Consider the following 17298-nt stretch of genomic DNA (forward strand, 5'->3'; position numbering starts at 1 on the left):
AATAACATCCGCAATTTCCCAATATATACCGCTAGTATGTGTGGCTCTCCACTAGCAGCACAATCCGAGAAAATAGGCTCCAAAATGTCCATTAGAAAGATCCCCAATAGTACATGAAGTGTACAGCAGTGCTTTTTATTAATTTTATTATCACTCAAAGTCTTCAACATGTATAGATTCAATTTAAATGAATTTGGGTCAGTTGAAATAGCAATCCTATTCAAATCCTTTCAGTTAAATTATTAAAGCAGATTACTCTTAACACTGACACAGAAACCAGCATATTACATTAATCTAAGGGCAACTGACTAAATGTCAGAAAAGGAAAAATAGTATGTAAAGAATAAATAAAACAAATGACTTAAGCTTCACACCAACATTAACACAGAAACTCTAACATCACATTGCTAGTAACACAAGGAAAATAAAGAACTTGCATATATGTAGCAACATTTCACAAACTCAGGACATCCACAGCACTTTATTTGTTCTTTCATGGGATGTGGGTGTCACTGGCAAGACCAGCATTTATTGCCCATCCCTAATTGCCCTAGAGTAGGTGGTGGTGAGACGCCTTTTTGAACCGCTGCAGTCCACAGTGCTGTTAGGGAGGGAGTTCTGGGACTTTGACTCAGCGATGATGAAGGAACGGTGATATAGTTCCAAGTCAGGATGCTGTGTGACATGGAGGGGAACTTGCAGGTCGTGGTGTTCCTATGCATCTGCTGCCCTTGTCCTTCAAGGTGATAGAGATCATGGGTTGGAAGGTGTTGTGAAGAAGCATTGGTGAGTTGCTGCAGTGCATCTTGTAGATGGTACACACTGCAGCCACAGTGCATCGGTAGTGGAGGGAGTGAATGTTTAAGCTGGTGGATGGGGTGCCAATAAAGCAAGCTGTTTTGTCCTGAATGGTTTAGAGCTTCTTCCATGTTGTTAGAGCTGCACTCATAAAGAAAAGTGGGGAGTTTTCCATCACACTCCTGACCTGACTCATGCCTTGCAGATGGAGAGGCAGTGGTGTAGTAGTAATGTCATTAGAGCCTAAGCTAATGCTCTGAGAACATGAGTTCAAATCCGACCACAGCAGATAGTGGAATTTGAATTCAATTAATAAATCTGGAATTAAATTGTTAGTCTTGTGGTAACCATGAAACAATTGTTTTGTTAAAAATTCATCTGGTTCACTAATGTCCTTGAGAGAAACAAATCTGCCGTCCTTACCTGATGTGGCCTACATGTGACTCCAGATCCACAGCAATGTGGTTGACTCTGAAATGGCCTAGCAAGCCACTAAGTTAAATCAAACCACTACAAGCCTAAGAAGAGGAATGAAACTGAACAGACCACCCAGCATCATCCTAGGCACTGGAAACAACAATGGCAAAAACAACCCTGTCAACCCTACAAAGTTCTCCTTACTAAGATACGGGGGCTTGTGCCAAAATTAGGAGAGCTGTCCTACAGACTAGTCAAGAACAGCCTGACATAGTTGTATTCACAAAATCGTGCCTTGCAGACAATGGCACAGACATGACCATCCCTGGGTATGTCCTGTTCCACCAGCAGGGAGTTGCCCTGAGAGTCCTCAACATTGACTCTGGTCCCCATGAAGTCGCATGGCATCAGATCAAACATGGGCAAGGAAACCTCCTGCCACCTACCGTCCCCTGCCTTGCCCTCCCTCAGCTGATGAATCAGTGCTTCTCCATGTTGAACACCAATTGGATGAGGCACTGAGGGTAGCAAGGGTGCAAAATGTACTCTGGGTGGGGGACTTCAATGCCCATCACCAACAGTGGCTCAGTAGCACTACTACTGACTCAGCTGGATGAGTCCTAACCAATTTACCTGTCACAGATGCATCTGTCGATGACAGTATCGGTAGGAGTGAGCACCGCACAGTCTTTGCGGAGACAAAGTCCTGTTTTCACACTGAGGGTACCCACCATCGTGCTGTGTGGCACTACGACTGTACTAAATGGGATATATTTCGAACAGATCAAGCAATGCAAAACTGGGCATCCATGAAACACTGTGGGCCATCAGCAGCAGCAGAATTGTATTCAAGCGCAATCTGTAACCTCGTGGCCCGGCATATCCCCCACTCTACCATTACAATCAAAACAGGGGACCAACCCTGGTTCAATGAAGAGTCCAGGAGGGCATGCCAAGAGCAGCACCAGGCATACCTAAAAACGAGGTGTCAGCCACAACACAGGACTACTTGCATGCCAAACAGCAGAAGCAGCATGCCATAGACAGGGCTAAGCGATTCCACAACCAACAGATCAGATCTAAGCTCTGCAGTCCTGGCACATCCAATTGTGAATGATGGTGGACAATTAAACAACTAACAGGAGGAGGAGGCTCCACAAACATCCCCATCCTCAATGATGGGGGAGCTCAGCACATCAGTGCAAAAGGCAAGGCTGAAGCATTTGCATCCATCTTCAGCCAGAAGTGTCGAGTGGATGATCCATCTCAGCGTCCTCCTAAGGTCCCCAGCATCACAGATGCCAGTTTTCAGCCAATCCGATTCACTCCATGTGGTATCAAGTAACAGCTGAAGGCACTGGATACTGCAAAGGCTATGGGCCCTGACAACATTCCAGCAATAGTACAGAAGACTTGTGCTCCAGAACTATCCGCACCTCTAGCCAAGCTGTTCCAGTACAGCTACAACACTGGCATCTATTTGGCAATGTGGAAAATTGCCCAGGTATGTCCTATCCACAAAAAGCAGGACAAGTCCAACCCGGCCAATTACCGCTCTATCAGTCCACTCTTGATCATCAGAAAAGTGATGGAAGGGGTCGTCGACAGTGCTACCAAGCGGCACTTGCTCAGCAATAACCTGCTCAATGATGCTCAGTTTGGGTTTCGTCAGGGCCACTCAGCTCCTGACCTCATTACAGCCTTGGTCCAAACATGGACAAAAGAGCTGAACTCCAGAGGTGAGGTGAGAATGACTGCCCTTGACATCAAGGCAGAATAGCATCAAGGAGCCCAAGCAATGGGAATCAGAGGGAAACGCTCCACTAATTGGAATCATACCTCGCACAAAGGAAGATGGCTGTGGTTGTTGCAGGTCAATCATCTCAGTCCCAGGACATCAGTGCAGGAGTTCCTCAGGGTAGTGTCCTAGGTCCAACCATTTTTAGCTGCTTCATCAATGACCTTCCCTCCATCATAAGGTCAGAAGCGGGGATGTTCGCTGATGATTGTACAATGTTCAGCACCATTCACGACTCCTCAGATACTGACGCAGCCCATGTCCATATGCAGCAAGACCTAGGCAACATCCAGGCTTGGGCTGATAACCAGCAAGTAACATTAGTGCTACACAAGTGCCAGACAATGACCATCTCAAACAAGAGTGAATGTAACCATCTTCCCTTGACATTCAATGGTATTACTCTTGCTGAATCCCCACCATCAATATCCTGGGGGTTACCACTAACCAGAAACTGAACTAGACCAGCCACATAAAGGCTGTGGCTACAAGAACAGGTCAGAGGCTGGAAATTTTGCTGTGAGTAACTCACCTCCTGACTCCCCAAAGCCTGTCCTCCATTTACAAGGCACAAGTCAGGAGTGTGATGGAATACTACTATTTAAAGAATAAGGTACTTGCCTGGACGGATGCAGCTCCAACAACACTCAAGAAGCTTGACATCATCCACGACAAAGAAGCCCGCTTGATTGGCACCCCAACCACCATCTTCAACATTCACTCCCTCCACCACCGATGTACAGTGGCAGCAGTATGTATCATCTACAAGATGCACAGCAGCAACTCACCAAGGCTCCTTCGACAGCACCTTCCAAACCCATGACCTCTACCACCAAGAAGGAAAAGGGTAACAGATGCATGAGAACACCACCACCTGCAAGTTCCCCTCCAAGCCACACACCATCCTGACTTGAAACTATATCACTATTCCTTCACTGTTGCTAGGCTAAAATTCTGAAACTCCCTTCCTAACAGCACTGCAGCGGTTCAAGAAGGCAGCTCACCACCACCTTTTCAAGGGCAATTAGGGATGGGCAATAAATGCTGGCCTAGCCAGTGATGCCCACATACCCCAAACGAATAAAAAAAATGATGGAAAGGCATTGGGGAGTCAAGAGGTGAGTTACCCGTCACCCTCTGACCTGCTCTTGTAGGCACGTATTTATGTGGCTAGTCGAGTTAAGTTTCTGGTCAGTGGTGACTGCCAGGATGTTGATGGCGGGGATTCAGTAATGGTAATGACATTGAATTTTATTTTATTTGTTCATGGGATGTGGGCATCACTGGCAAGGCCAGCATTTATTGTCCATTCCTAACTGTCCTTCAGAAGATGGTGGTGAGATGTTAAACTAAAGCCCCATTTTCTCACTCAGGTGGACATAAAAGATCCCATGGCACTGTTATGAAGAAGAGCAGGGGAGATATTCCTGGTGTCCTGGTCAATATTTATCCCTCAATCAACATAACCAAAAAAATTACCTGGTCATTATCATATTGCTGTTTGTGGGAGCGTGCTGTGTGTAAACGGGCTGCCATGTTTCCTATATTATAACCGTAATATAGGTGACTACAATACAAAAGTATTTAATTGTCTATAAATGCTTTTGGACATAGTGAGGTTGTGAAAGGCACTATATAAATGCAAATCGTTCTTTTCTTTTTTGTCAACTTACTTGTAAAAGAAATTGGTGTTTTATTTTTCCATTTGAGATGAAATGTTGAATATTTTGATCAGACTCAAACTAATGAAGCTTTAAAAATGGGAATGACTGATCAAAGTGATATCCGATGCTAGGGTCAAATTGATTGTCAAAGGCCCCCACCTGCCAAGAATGAGGCACATTAATTTTGTCATGAATATTGATTTTTAACTGTTGTTGGAGCGAGGAAATCAGTCGTGGCTGGAAAAAAACATTTACATACTAACAGGGCCTGCCAAGGAGGATAAAATCCACAAGGGCCAGGACTGGTTAGACCAGCCAGTCACATGATTCATTGGCTGTTCCAGGGTTTTCTTTTGAACTGGCCACAGAGAGTTTGAACTCAGAAAGGTGTTTGCTTCTCAACTGAGTAGATCTCTCCTGTCTGCTCCCATCTCTTTCTCACAAGCCTCTGAATTCACTGAAGGCACATGAACCCCAAAAGTGGAAAGTCTCCAACAGCGAACGATGTTTAAGAAGAATACTGGGCCCCAACGAAAAGCAAGAACTACCTGCAATCAAGGACTCTACAGTGAGCTTGAAGAACAGTAATAAAAACTCTTCAGATATTGCCTCAAACTTTTCCACTTTATTTTTTCTTCTGCTCTTTTCTGTCTCTATTTGCATGTGTGTATCGCGTATGCATGCTAGCATGGGCACATCGTGTATCCGTAGGCATCAACCGAATTAGAGTTTAAGTTCAAGTCTAATAAATTTCAACTTTTCTTCTTTAAACCTAAGAAAACCTGTTTGTGCTGGTTTCTTTGCCTTATAATTGGAAAGCGGTGAACAAAGATTCTCCAAGGGGGAGCTAAAAACATGGTGTGTTTAAAATTAAACCCTGTTATGGGAAGACCAGGTGAAGGCTAAGAGGGACCTCTAGACACCTATCTCACCTGTTTGTAACATAAATTTGGGTGCTAGCGTTCGGAATTGACTCACAGACAAACGAGAGAAATTGGAAGTGGGAAGCCAAATTGTTCCCAATCAAAAAAGAGCAAGATTTCAATACAGGTTTTCTTGTGGTTGTGTGTGTTTGAATACTAACATGCCTGTGACTGAAGCTAGTAGCTCCCCAAGCCAGGGTGAAGTAACTTGGGATAAGCTAAAAGCACTGTCGGTAGAGGAGTTGAGGAAAATGGCTGAGCAGTGTGGGGTCACAGTACATGCCAAAGCAAGAAAGCCTGAACTCCTAAGACTAGTGGCTAATCATTTTTCCCTTGAATCTGAAAAAGTGGAAACAGGGTTAAAAGTAGACCCAGACAGGGTATTGCGAGCAAAGCTACAATTGGAACAGAGGAAACTTGAATTACAGGAGAAAGAAAGAGAGAGTGAGGAAAAAGGGAGAGAGAGGCAGGAGAGGGAGAATGAAAGAGCCTTCCAGAAGGAATGTGAAGAAAATGAAAGGCAGGAGGGGGAGAGAGAAAGAATATTCCAGAAGGTATGCCAAGAGAGAAAGCTGAAGCGGCTTGAGTTAACTAGGGGGCGACAGAGTAACCCCAGTAAAATTATGAACTTCCATCTGGCAACAGGGAATAAACCTCATGGGCTTTTCCCGTTAGCTTGCTTTGTAGTAAAAGAGGCCAGGTCTTAGCTGGCCATTTTAGCTGCCTTGCCAGTTTTTTTTTTAAATTATGAACTGAGGAAAAATGCTATCCTCGGGGCATATGAATTAGTACCCAAAGCCTATCGCCAAAAGTTTAGAACCCTCAAGAAGCAAGCTAATCAAATTTACTTGGAGTTTGAAAGAAGTAGCTGGCTTTTGACCAGTGGCTGAGGGCTCTTAAAGTACAGCTCAGCTATGAGAATCTCAGAGAAGCAATTCTGTTAGAGGAATTTAAAAACTCTCTCCCACTCTCCATAAAGACCCATGTAGAGGAGCAGCGGGTTCAGAGAGCCCAGCGAGCAGCCACTCTAGCCGATGAGATTGTTTTAATTTATAAGTCGGTTTCCCAAGGGAAAACCTTTCCAAGTCACCCCCACAAATCCGAAAAGGACAAAGGGTGGGAAGGTGACAGGAGCCCAACTAGTTCTGGGAGAGAAAGAAAAGCAGGAGACACAGGGGGCCCTCCTCTAGCCAAAAAAAGGTGCTGTGACCAACAGTGAGACCCGGAGACCCGTGTGTTTCCATTGTAATAAAGCAGGGCATTTAAAAGCTGACTGTTGGAAACTAAAGGGAAAACATGTAGGGTTAATCAGGGCACATCTGCACAGCAGAACAAGCTGTGGCTTCAACTGCAATAAGAATGAGACCCAGGAAGCTTCCGGCTGCAAGTGCAGGAAAATTTAATAAAATTCCTAAAGGTTACCACGGTTTTGTGTCTGAAGGGAAAGTAACCCCATACCCCTCGAGTGGGGCAAGAAAGCCCATAGTAATTCTCAAGGACACAGGGGCCACTAGATCCCTTTTAATAGGAAAAGACCTGACCTTTCCCCCAGAGAGTGCAGTGAACACCAGAATGGTGGTGAATGGTATGGGCAGTGCATGCCTGTACCTGTACACTCGGTGCACCTGGAATGCAACCTAGTTTTGGGACCAGTGACCATCCCTAGTTTGCCTGTGGATGGGGTTGACCTGCTCCTAGGTAATGATCTGGTGGGGGGAAGGTGGTCGCGCCCCAACTAGTGAAAGAAAGACCGCAGGACAGTGGCAGGAGATGGACCCCTGCAGTTTCCCTGAATGTGTAGTGGATCAAGCCATGATCAAACCAGCTCCCCCAGAGGAGACTGCATTGGCACTGCAGGCAAATGGCCAGGTCTGTCTGTCTGAGACTTTCTTTGGAAAGTTAGGAGACCCAGGGAATGAATTAAATGGATTTTCCCTAGCTGAGGCTCAGCGAGCTGACCAAGTATTACAAGAGTTAGCACCGGCTGCCCAGTCTGAAAGTGAAGCAGAGAGAGTCCCTGATTGCTACTATTTAAAGAATGAGGTACTGATGAGGAAATGGAATTCTCCTCACAAACCTGAGAGCAAGTAGTGGACAGTAGTTCACCAGTTAGTGATGCAACAGAGGTACTGGAGAGAAATATTAAGAAGGGCCCACGAGACTACAATAGCTGTCTTATGCGGTATATGAAAGACCAAAGCCCGCATAAGACAGCAGTTTGACTGGCCAAAACTCCACAAAAATGTGGTGGAGTACTGCAGGAGTTGCCACATGTGCCAGGTTGAGGGGAAACCCCAACTTACAGTGAAACCTGCACCCCTAAGTCCTGTACCAGTGTTAGGAGGACCCTCCAGCAGAGGGCTGGTGAACTGTAAGGGACCCCCACTGAGAACAAAAGGGGACAGGCAGGAACAAGGCTGGCAAAAGTTTAGAAAGAGAAGGGGAAAAAGTGTTCAAAAGGGCAGGTTAAAGGAAGTCCAGAAGGAAACCCGGATGAAAACCCCTACTGTCCGGTCAGCCAATCCCAAAAAATGTGAAAAGTTAGACTCCACATCCTTCTCAGTAAATGTAGACACTAGAAGCACCCCACCAGAGTTGCTAACAGCATTTATAGGAACCTACAGAAACAAAGAAAGACCTCTAGGGAGAACAGAAACCGTGAGGGTGATGCCTCACCTGGTCTAAGTGCCAGTAGAGGCTGCACAAATACCTGTAGGCAGGAGTGTCCTCTGGGACAAAGGGCAGATTAGCAAAGAATCCTCCCCTACAGTCAGAGCCAAAGAGAACCACCCATCCCCTGAAGTCAAAAGCCTTTACATGACGCAGCAAAGCACTGAAAGAGAGTTCAGGATAGACCCACCTACTACTGACTCCTGAAAAAAAATTACCTCAGCAGAAACAAAGAACCTAGGCAGCCATGGAAATGGGCAAACAGAAGGGAAAGTTCCCCAAAAAAGAACCCCATGTTTATTGCGATGCCAAAAAAGGAGCGATTTTAATAAGTTTTAGGATTTGTGAATGAATGAGGAGACGCTTTTTCTTCTGTATCATATTTTCTCACAACCCTTTTAATGAAATACACTTTTCTCAAATCACATTCCATTCCGCTGGATGTGGAGGTGTCATGCTAGGCCCCCACCTGCCAAGAATGAGGCACATCAACTTTGCCATGAACATTGATTTTTAACTGTTGTTGGAGCGAGGAAATGACTTGTTAAACCGATCAGCCATGGCTGGGAAAAAACATTTACATACTAACAGACATCGAAGGTGAGGAAGCGCATTCCAGGGACTGCTAAGGACCATACAATCCACAAGGGCCAGGACTGGTTAGACTAGCTGATCACATGACTCAGTGGCTGGCCACAGAGAGTTTGAACTCAGAAAGACTGTTTGTAGCTGGACTGAGAAGATCCCTCCTGTCTGCTCCCATCTCTTTCTCACAAGCCTCTGAATCCACTGAAGACATATAAACCCCAAGAGAGAAAAGTCTCCTGCAACGACCAAGGTTTAAGAAGAATACTGGGCCCCAACGAAAAGCAAGAACTCCCTACAATCAAGGACTCTACAGTGAACTCGAAGAACCGTAACAAAAACTCTTCAGATATTGCCTCAAATGTTTTCACCTTATTTTTGCTTCTGCTCTTTTCTGTATCTATTTGCATGTGTGTATCGCGTATGCATGCTAGTGTGGGCATGCTGTGCATCCGTAGGTGTCAACCAAATTAGAGTTTAAGCTCAAGTTTAATAAATTTCAACTTTTTTTCTTTAAACCTAAGAAAACCTGTTTGTGCTGGTTTCTTTGTCTTAAAATTGGAAAACGGGGAACAAGGATTCACCAACGGGAGCCTAAAACACGGTGTGTTTAAAATTAAACCCTTTTACGATAAGACCAGTTGAAGGCTGAGAGGGACCCCTAGACACCTTTCTCACCTGGTCTTAACACTGATGATCTACGAAAATAAAGTAGATAAGTATGCATTGTAGATTTTGTTAGACTATTTCTCTGGCCATTACCTTTGTTTCACGTCTTTTGAAAACACTTTTCCTCTTTCGATTCATCACCTTAAAACTATAGAGAGCTCCCAGGATGAAGAGTGCTCCAGCCACACCAACAGCTACAGGCACTAGCATCCCTGACATATATCCTGCCTGGAATGACAAAGGGTTCAAAATGTGTGTTATAAAAATTAGTCACAATTTGACCAGCAGTTTAATTTTGCAAGGTGAAATCCTTTTTCTGACTTTACTCATCAAATTCTCATGAAAGGTACATAACTCCTCTCAGATTCTATGTAAATTACAACATGCAAATTCACAAAAACAAAACACATTGACCTGGATTTTGTGGTAGAAATATCAGCAAGGCTAACAGCGCTCACCGTTATTAAGGAGTAAGGGGCAGTTAAATATGGAAATCAGGAAGTTGCTGTCCAACTTGCCCTGCTCCACTACAATCTTCGCTGCACCTGTATCTCACCAAGAAACTCAGCTTTGAAACACATGTTGAACGTTAACTCTGCTTCTCTTTCCACAGATGCTGCCAGACCTGCTGAGTGGTTCCAGCATTTCTTGTTTTTGTTTGAAACACATGGAATGGATATGAATTTGTGGCACTTATGTGATAGATACTCATGAAATGCACCAGAAAAATTTAAGACTTGTTCATTCAAGTGTAAGTGAATTAAGCAGTGTTATAAACAGTAAAAGTGAAAAGAGATGTGACTTATTTTAAAAGAGTTATCTATACTGTAGAACATTAAAATAAGTGTTTGAACCAAAGCATGGAATAAGTGAATCGGTCAAATGGGCCCCCCAAAAAATCTTGAGGCACTTACTTTGTCTTTGATTTTCTCCAGCCAACTTCTAACTGAAAAGGGGTAAAAGAAAACAGTTGTGTTACAGAGAATATTCTTTTGATACAAACATTAAAGAATGGTAAAATTGTTTAATTTATGCCAAAATTTATTGCAGAAATCATTAGAATATGCCACAGTGACCATAGCAGTGAATGAGAAGTGGAAGCAGCGCAGTCAATGGCTAATGAATTGATCTTGCCAATTGTGCAGTTTGTAATTAATTCTGTTTGCCTCAGTTTCCATAAACCCTAATCTATTGATATACTAATAGATTACAGTTATCAAGATACTTATCTGTAGCAGATTGTAGTATTTGCCTCTTGTGCCAAAATTATCACAAAGATTTTTGAGGCTTAATTCTTTTAAGATAAAGCACATTTTGAGGATCACTTGTGACAGAATGTACAAATATGTCCTAATGTGTTTCTTAATAAATCAACTCATCTTTCAATATGTACCTAAGGGCCATCAGAGTTATAGGTAGATTTTACTACCGCACTTATAAATAGAATGGAGAAGATTAATAGGATATATAAGCTTTCACTGTTAGATGTCTGCCATTCGTTATTCTGTTATGCTTTATTGAAGTGACAATTAGATTCCTGAGGGAGACACTGCATGCTGTACTACACAATGTGAATCAGACTACTGTTATCTGTTTACTTGCCCGTATACACAGTATTGCAAAGATCAGAAGTATAACTACACACTGTGGTCTGATTCAAATCCATGCTTCCATGAATCATTACCAGAATATTGATATGGGGATAATTAGAATTGAGCACATCCTTTGGAGATGATCAACATGTGATTTAGTTCTTATAGTGGTACTACTGAAGTACTGAACTCAACAGCAATAAAATAACAGGAAACATTCCATTACCCTACTGCTTATTACAATGGAAATGATTACAATTTCAAATGCTGTATCTCAATAACAGTGCTTTGATCAATAACTTATTGCCTGCTGTGTTGAACTCTATGTTCCTGGAGACAGAAATGATAACTGTGGTTCCATTTATAATAACGGGTCTGGGGATTCTCTTCAAATTGATTTTGTGTGCACGATGTGTGAATAATGAGGCATCAGAAGCAACCATCTTGAATAAATAAAAAAAAAAATCACACTGCTACCATCTTAATTTTTCAGTCTAAGTGGCAGCAGCGTGAACACTGGCTGTGCAGCAAATTCACAATCACCATTGATTTTAATGGAGTTGGAGTTATGATATTTGCTTTCTAGCTATTTTTGCTGAAAGGTATCAACAGTGTGGCCCAAAAATCCACAGAAATTATAAGCTGGTCTAGGTTTACTCACACATAATTTCCTAGAACTTCGATACTACAATAATGGCGTATATCACAGATGCACCATTTTTATGACACAAGTTTACAGCAAATTCCATGCCAAAAATTGTAAATTCTTTATTTATTTGCTCTGATGCAGATGCTTTTGAAATCCAGCCATCTCCAGTTACTTAATGAAAATTGCTGTGTACTGACTGCTAAATAATTATACAATGCATGGTTTGAAACTAAATTCAAAGGACATATTAACTGACGTACAATTCTTTACTAATTGAAGGTGGTGTACATGAAGTTTAATGAAGTAGGTTAATTCTCTGTCCTCTGGTATCAGAATACTGCTGTATTGCAAGTGTCTTTGGCAAAGGAACATAAACTCAGGAAAGCATATAAAAGAAGATACTATTCAACTTGAATCCCTGGCTATGAAATTGGGCCTCACAGCATCCAGTTTTGCAGTGCTATGAGTGTCATTTTGCCGCCAAATGGCATCTGCAGCACATGCACACACTTCTTGTGCCACCTGTGCCAGACACGTTTTGGTGAGGGTGTTCGCGCACATGCGCAGGGTGTGTCTGGCAGAAGATGTAGAGTAGGCAGATCATGTCAACAATCAATCTGTAACTTTATTGGATGCCAACGCTGCCAGTTTGGAGCTTAACGCTCCAGCTAATGACCTCTCTTAACCTCGCAAAGCCAAACATGCATTCAGCAACAGAAAGGAACACCTCCCTTCACCGCCCCCAACCCCACCACCAGAACTATTTAAAGGGATCATCAAGTACTTACAGGTTAGTTGCTGATTGATTTATACTGGTTCTTGCTGTGATTGTAGAAATGCTTGGTGGTTTCCACAAATGTTTAAAGTTGCTGAGGTCTACAGGGAGTGATGTGGCACATGCTGTAGGATTTTCTCCTGACATCAAGGATACTACACAAACCAGTTGCTCCCAGACATGGATGTAGTAGTATGCATTCACGCTGGACTACAGCACAACAGGAGAATGAGCAGAGGTGATACAGAGCAAGACAAGCTGCTGGAAGAGGGAGAAGGAGAAGGGGAAGTAGGGCTTTCACCAGGAGATCACATCCACCCGTGATGTTGAGTGGCAATTCTCTGACTCCAACCTCAGACAGAAACAGTGGGCTCAATTTTTATAGCTCGGCGAGCTTCAAAAAGTGTGCGGCGCACGCGCGAGACATGCTCCGCGGAGCTGTCGAGACATTTTGTGCGGCGGCTCAATAGCATGAAGGGGGCGGACCTCCCGCCCCCGACGATATAGAGGGGGCGGGCGCTCTTTCCCCAGCAACGACCTCCGGCGCCACCGTGCAGTTGGCGGCGCCATTTTTAAAGGGCTTCAAGCCAATTTAAATGTTTAAGCAACATTTGTCAAAAAATTAAAATAAAATTTTATTCACACTTCCAATCCTCTCTCCCACCTCCCCAATGAATACTCCGTTTATTATTTGGCCTATCCCTCCCAAAAAAGTAAGTTTTCGATCACAACCTTTCCCCCCCGAACTTTTTTTCCTTTAACTTTCAATCCCTTCCCATCATCCCCTCAACCTATAGCATTAATTTTTGCTGCTCCCCCCCACCCCCTACCCTGAAAAGTTCACTCCTCCCCCCTCCCCACCAGTGTCACACCTCAGGTCTCTGAACGGAAATCCAAAGCCACGGGAGTTCTGGCTGGAATATCGACGTGGGACAGCCGTGGGGACAAGCTAAGTGTTTATGCATTGATTTAAATTTATTTAAATATTTAAATGAAGGTTCCGCTGCCGAGCGGCAAGGGGGCAGCCTCAAGGCCTCAGCGCCACCAGTAAAATGGTGGGGGGGGCATCCTTCCCGGCGTCGAAGCCCATGGCAGGCCTCTCCCGGAAGTGTTTTCCGGGACCCCCACCATGACCCCCAACATTGGGGGGTTGGTAAATTCAGCCCCGCGTGTCACACGTCTGCGCTTCAATAAGGAGGTTTTCACTGAAATCTGCCATCTACTGCAGCTGCAAATGCAACCTCAGAGCAGACAAGGACGGCATTGGCAGTTGCTGTGAAGGTAACGGTAGCAATGAACCTTTATCCGTATAGCTCCTTCCAGCATGCAGCATTAACCATGGCAATGAAATTTTATCAGTATGGCTTCTTCCAGGTTGGAGCATGCGATATTTCCAACATCTCCCAATTTGCCATCCACTGTTGTATAAGGAAGGTCACGGAGGTTCTCTATGCAAAGAGAGAAGCAGGTGCAGCGTGCACACAGCTCTGAGAGGATTGCAGGCTTCCCCAAGGTGCAGGGTGCCACTGAATGTGTGTACAGACTGTTCTTAACCTTGGTGTCATATTTGACCCTGAGTGGAGCTTCCAACCACATATCCACACCATCGCTAAAGCCACCTATTTCCACCTATGTAACATCGCCTAATTCCGCTCTGGAACTCTCGTCCATACCTTTGTTATATTTAGACCTGGCTATTCCAACACACTCTTGGCTGGCCTCCCATATTCTACCCTCCGTAAACTTGAGGTCATCCAAAACTTGCCTGCCTGTGTCCTTCCTCACACCAAGTCCCATTCACCCATCATAGTGTTGAGCTTACAATTATGTTTCAGTTATACTTGCATTGATTATTGCTAAGAATCAGCTTTCTTTTACTGTAATTACCAAAACCTACTTGCTCTAGTTCCCAAATCAGTTATTTATACAAGGCACTGCAAGCAAATCGGAAGGCAAATGGTATGTTAGCCTTTACGCCAAGTGGGTTGGAATAGAAGAGTAAAGAAGTCTTTCTGCAATTATAAAGTGCTTTGGTAAGGCCACACCTGGAGTACTGTGTACAGTTCTGGTCTCCTTATCTAAGGAAGGATATACTTTCCTTAGAGAGGGTGTAAGAAAGGTTCACTAGATTAATTCCTGGGATGAAAGGGATGTCCTATGAGGAGAGACTTAGGGGTACGTAGGATAGTGTTTATGAGTTCAAATTCCACCATGACAGCTGGGGAATTTAAATTCATTATATAAATCTGAAATAAAAATCTGGTATCCAGAACAGTGACCATGAAACTACTAGATTGTCATAAAAACCCATCTTTTTCACTAATATTCTTTAATCTTCCACCCTTCCAAATGCACAATGTGGTTGGCTCTTAACTGCCTCTGAAATGGCCTAGCAAGCCACTCTCAGTTGTATTCAGCTTCTCAAGGACAATTAGGGATGAGCAATAAATACTAGCCTTGCTAGCAACACCCACATCCTGCAAATTAATAAAAAAAATTGAGTAGAATGGGTTAACATAATCTGGGGTTTAGAAGACTGAGTGGTGATCTCATTGAAACAGCTAAAATTCTTAGAGGGTTTGGCTGGGTCGATGTTGAGAGGCTGTTCCCTTGGCAGGAGAGTCTAGAACCAAGGGTTCTCAGGACTAAGGACTAAGGCGAGGAAAAATTTCTTCACTTCGAATAGAGGCCTGCTCAGGTTGGGAAAAAAGAAACCGACCTAAAAGAACCACAGCGGGCCCAAGCCCGACCCGGCCCGAGTCCCTCCGATTTTGCCCCGAGCCCGACCCGACCTGAACCCGCCCCGACTCGACCCGACCCAACCATCCCTTTACTTACCTTCCAAATGAGAAGTTCCACGAAGCTGCAGCACATGCGCGATGATGTCATAGTGATGTCACTCGCTCACTACGCAGACACACTTTCGTCCCAGAGTCCCAGCTCAGGTAAGTTTTTAAATTTTAATACTTACCAGCAGAGCACTTACCGTGTGTGCCTGGCCCGACCTGACCCGACTCGACCTGGACTCGGCCCGACTCGAGCCCGAAAGCCGTACCCTGAAGATGGGCCCGACCCGACCCGACCCGAACCCGACACATGCCGTCGGGTCCCATCGGGTTCGGGTCAGGTAGCAGGCCTCTAACTTAGAGGGTTGTGAATCTTTGGAATTCTATATCCCAGAGGGCTGTGAATTCCCTGTTGTTGAGAATATTCAAGACTGAGATCAATAGACTTTTGGTACTAAGGGAATCGAATGATATGGAGATAAGGCAGAAAACTGGATTTGGCGTAGAAGATCCGCCATGATCTTACTGAACTGTGGAGCAGGCTTGAGGGGCCTGATGGTCTATCTCTGCTTCCATCTTTCATGTTCTTACTTAGTAATGTGAAACTGAGAGGTGGATGTCTAGGAAGATTCATCCAGAGCTTTTGTGGCTTGAGATGACGCTTGTCTCGGTAAAACTGCTGTCCCTTGTTGCCATTCTCTTGCAAACAAATAGGAAGGCAGTTGATATGTTAGTCTTTACACCAAGTGGGTTGGAGTATGAGTAAGGAAGCCTTTCTGTAATTATATAGTGTTTTGATGAGATCACTCCTGTGTACTGTGTACTGCTTTGATCTCCTTGTTTTGATCTCCTTGTCTAAAGATTGATATACTTGCCTTACTGCAACAAAGGTTCACTAGATTGATTCCTGGGATTGTCGAGTGGAGCCAGGCCTGGATCTGAAGCTGATGCTAGTATCGGAGTGGGTTTAAAGAAGTAGCCACAAGTAGGAGACTTCCCAGTGGAGACAAGGGGCATGGCTGAGGTACTAAATAGGTCCTTTGCATTTGTCTTCCCTAAAGTTGAGGATGCTGCCAAAATCACAGTAAAGGAAGACGTAGTAGAGAAATGAATAGGATAAAAAGGAGCACTTTAGCAGTGGGTAGATTTTAAGATAATTTAAAGTCCAATTATCAGAGGCCAACTGGAATTTTCCAGTCAGCCTGAGGGACCTCCACAACATTGAGAGCACGGTAGGTGCCTGGTGGCAGCCTCCCCACAGCAGACTATAACCCCAGCCTGTATAGCCACTGCTGCAGCCATAGGTGCCCTGTGGAGAGGCTTCCCCTCCTCCATGGTGGCCCAGCAGCTGTGGCCATTTATTATTTCAGATTTTTTAAAGTTGCTGAGAGGGTGTCTCAAGATGCTTAACTGGTCCTTAATTGGATGGTGAGAGCTCCCTTTGGCCGCTAATTGGCCAATCAAGGCAAAATCACAGTGCGAGGTCGGGACATGCATCTGACCCCGATGTCAGGGTCCTGACCCAAAACGCAAAGTCCTGCCCCAGGTAGATGAAATTTAACACAGAGAAGTGTGACGTGATTCATTTTGCTTGGAAAATTGAGGAGAGGCAGCATAATGTATGTTATACAATTTTCTACAATGTGCTGGAACAGAGAGAACTAGGGGTGCAAGTTCACATGTCTTGTATAATGAAATTGCTTCTATTTTTAAATATCTTTTAGAACTCGTGTTTTAGAATTGTGGAGAGGGATTCATTGGAGGACTTAAGTGATGCCATAGAGGCCAAACTTTTTTTTTTAAAAGTGTCACTGGAAGGACTCTGTTTAATAACATTTACTGGATGTCACATGTCTTCAGCTAAGTAAACTACAAGTACCTTCTGATTACAGGAATTGTTTACAAGAGAAGTGACATGTCAAAATTTATAGTGCTCAAGAGTGGGTTTTATTTTTGAATACTGTTTTGAGTC

General features: G+C 44.1%; 1 protein-coding gene across 6 annotated transcripts in view; it reads right to left on the bottom strand.

The window, feature by feature from the left end:
- Positions 1–17298, bottom strand: part of LOC137373812 (armadillo-like helical domain-containing protein 4) — a 146072-nt gene that overhangs the window by 4326 nt on the left and 124448 nt on the right. For all 6 annotated transcript variants that reach the window (XM_068039217.1, XM_068039219.1, XM_068039220.1 and 3 more), the window contains 2 exons: positions 10439–10470; positions 9618–9752 (listed from right to left, as the gene is read on the bottom strand). In XM_068039217.1, the coding sequence (XP_067895318.1) occupies positions 9618–9752; positions 10439–10470 (167 nt within the window). The remainder of the gene's footprint in view (positions 1–9617; positions 9753–10438; positions 10471–17298) is intronic.

Source organism: Heterodontus francisci, chromosome 9, assembly GCF_036365525.1.
Source record: "Heterodontus francisci isolate sHetFra1 chromosome 9, sHetFra1.hap1, whole genome shotgun sequence".
NCBI lineage: Eukaryota > Metazoa > Chordata > Chondrichthyes > Heterodontiformes > Heterodontidae > Heterodontus > Heterodontus francisci.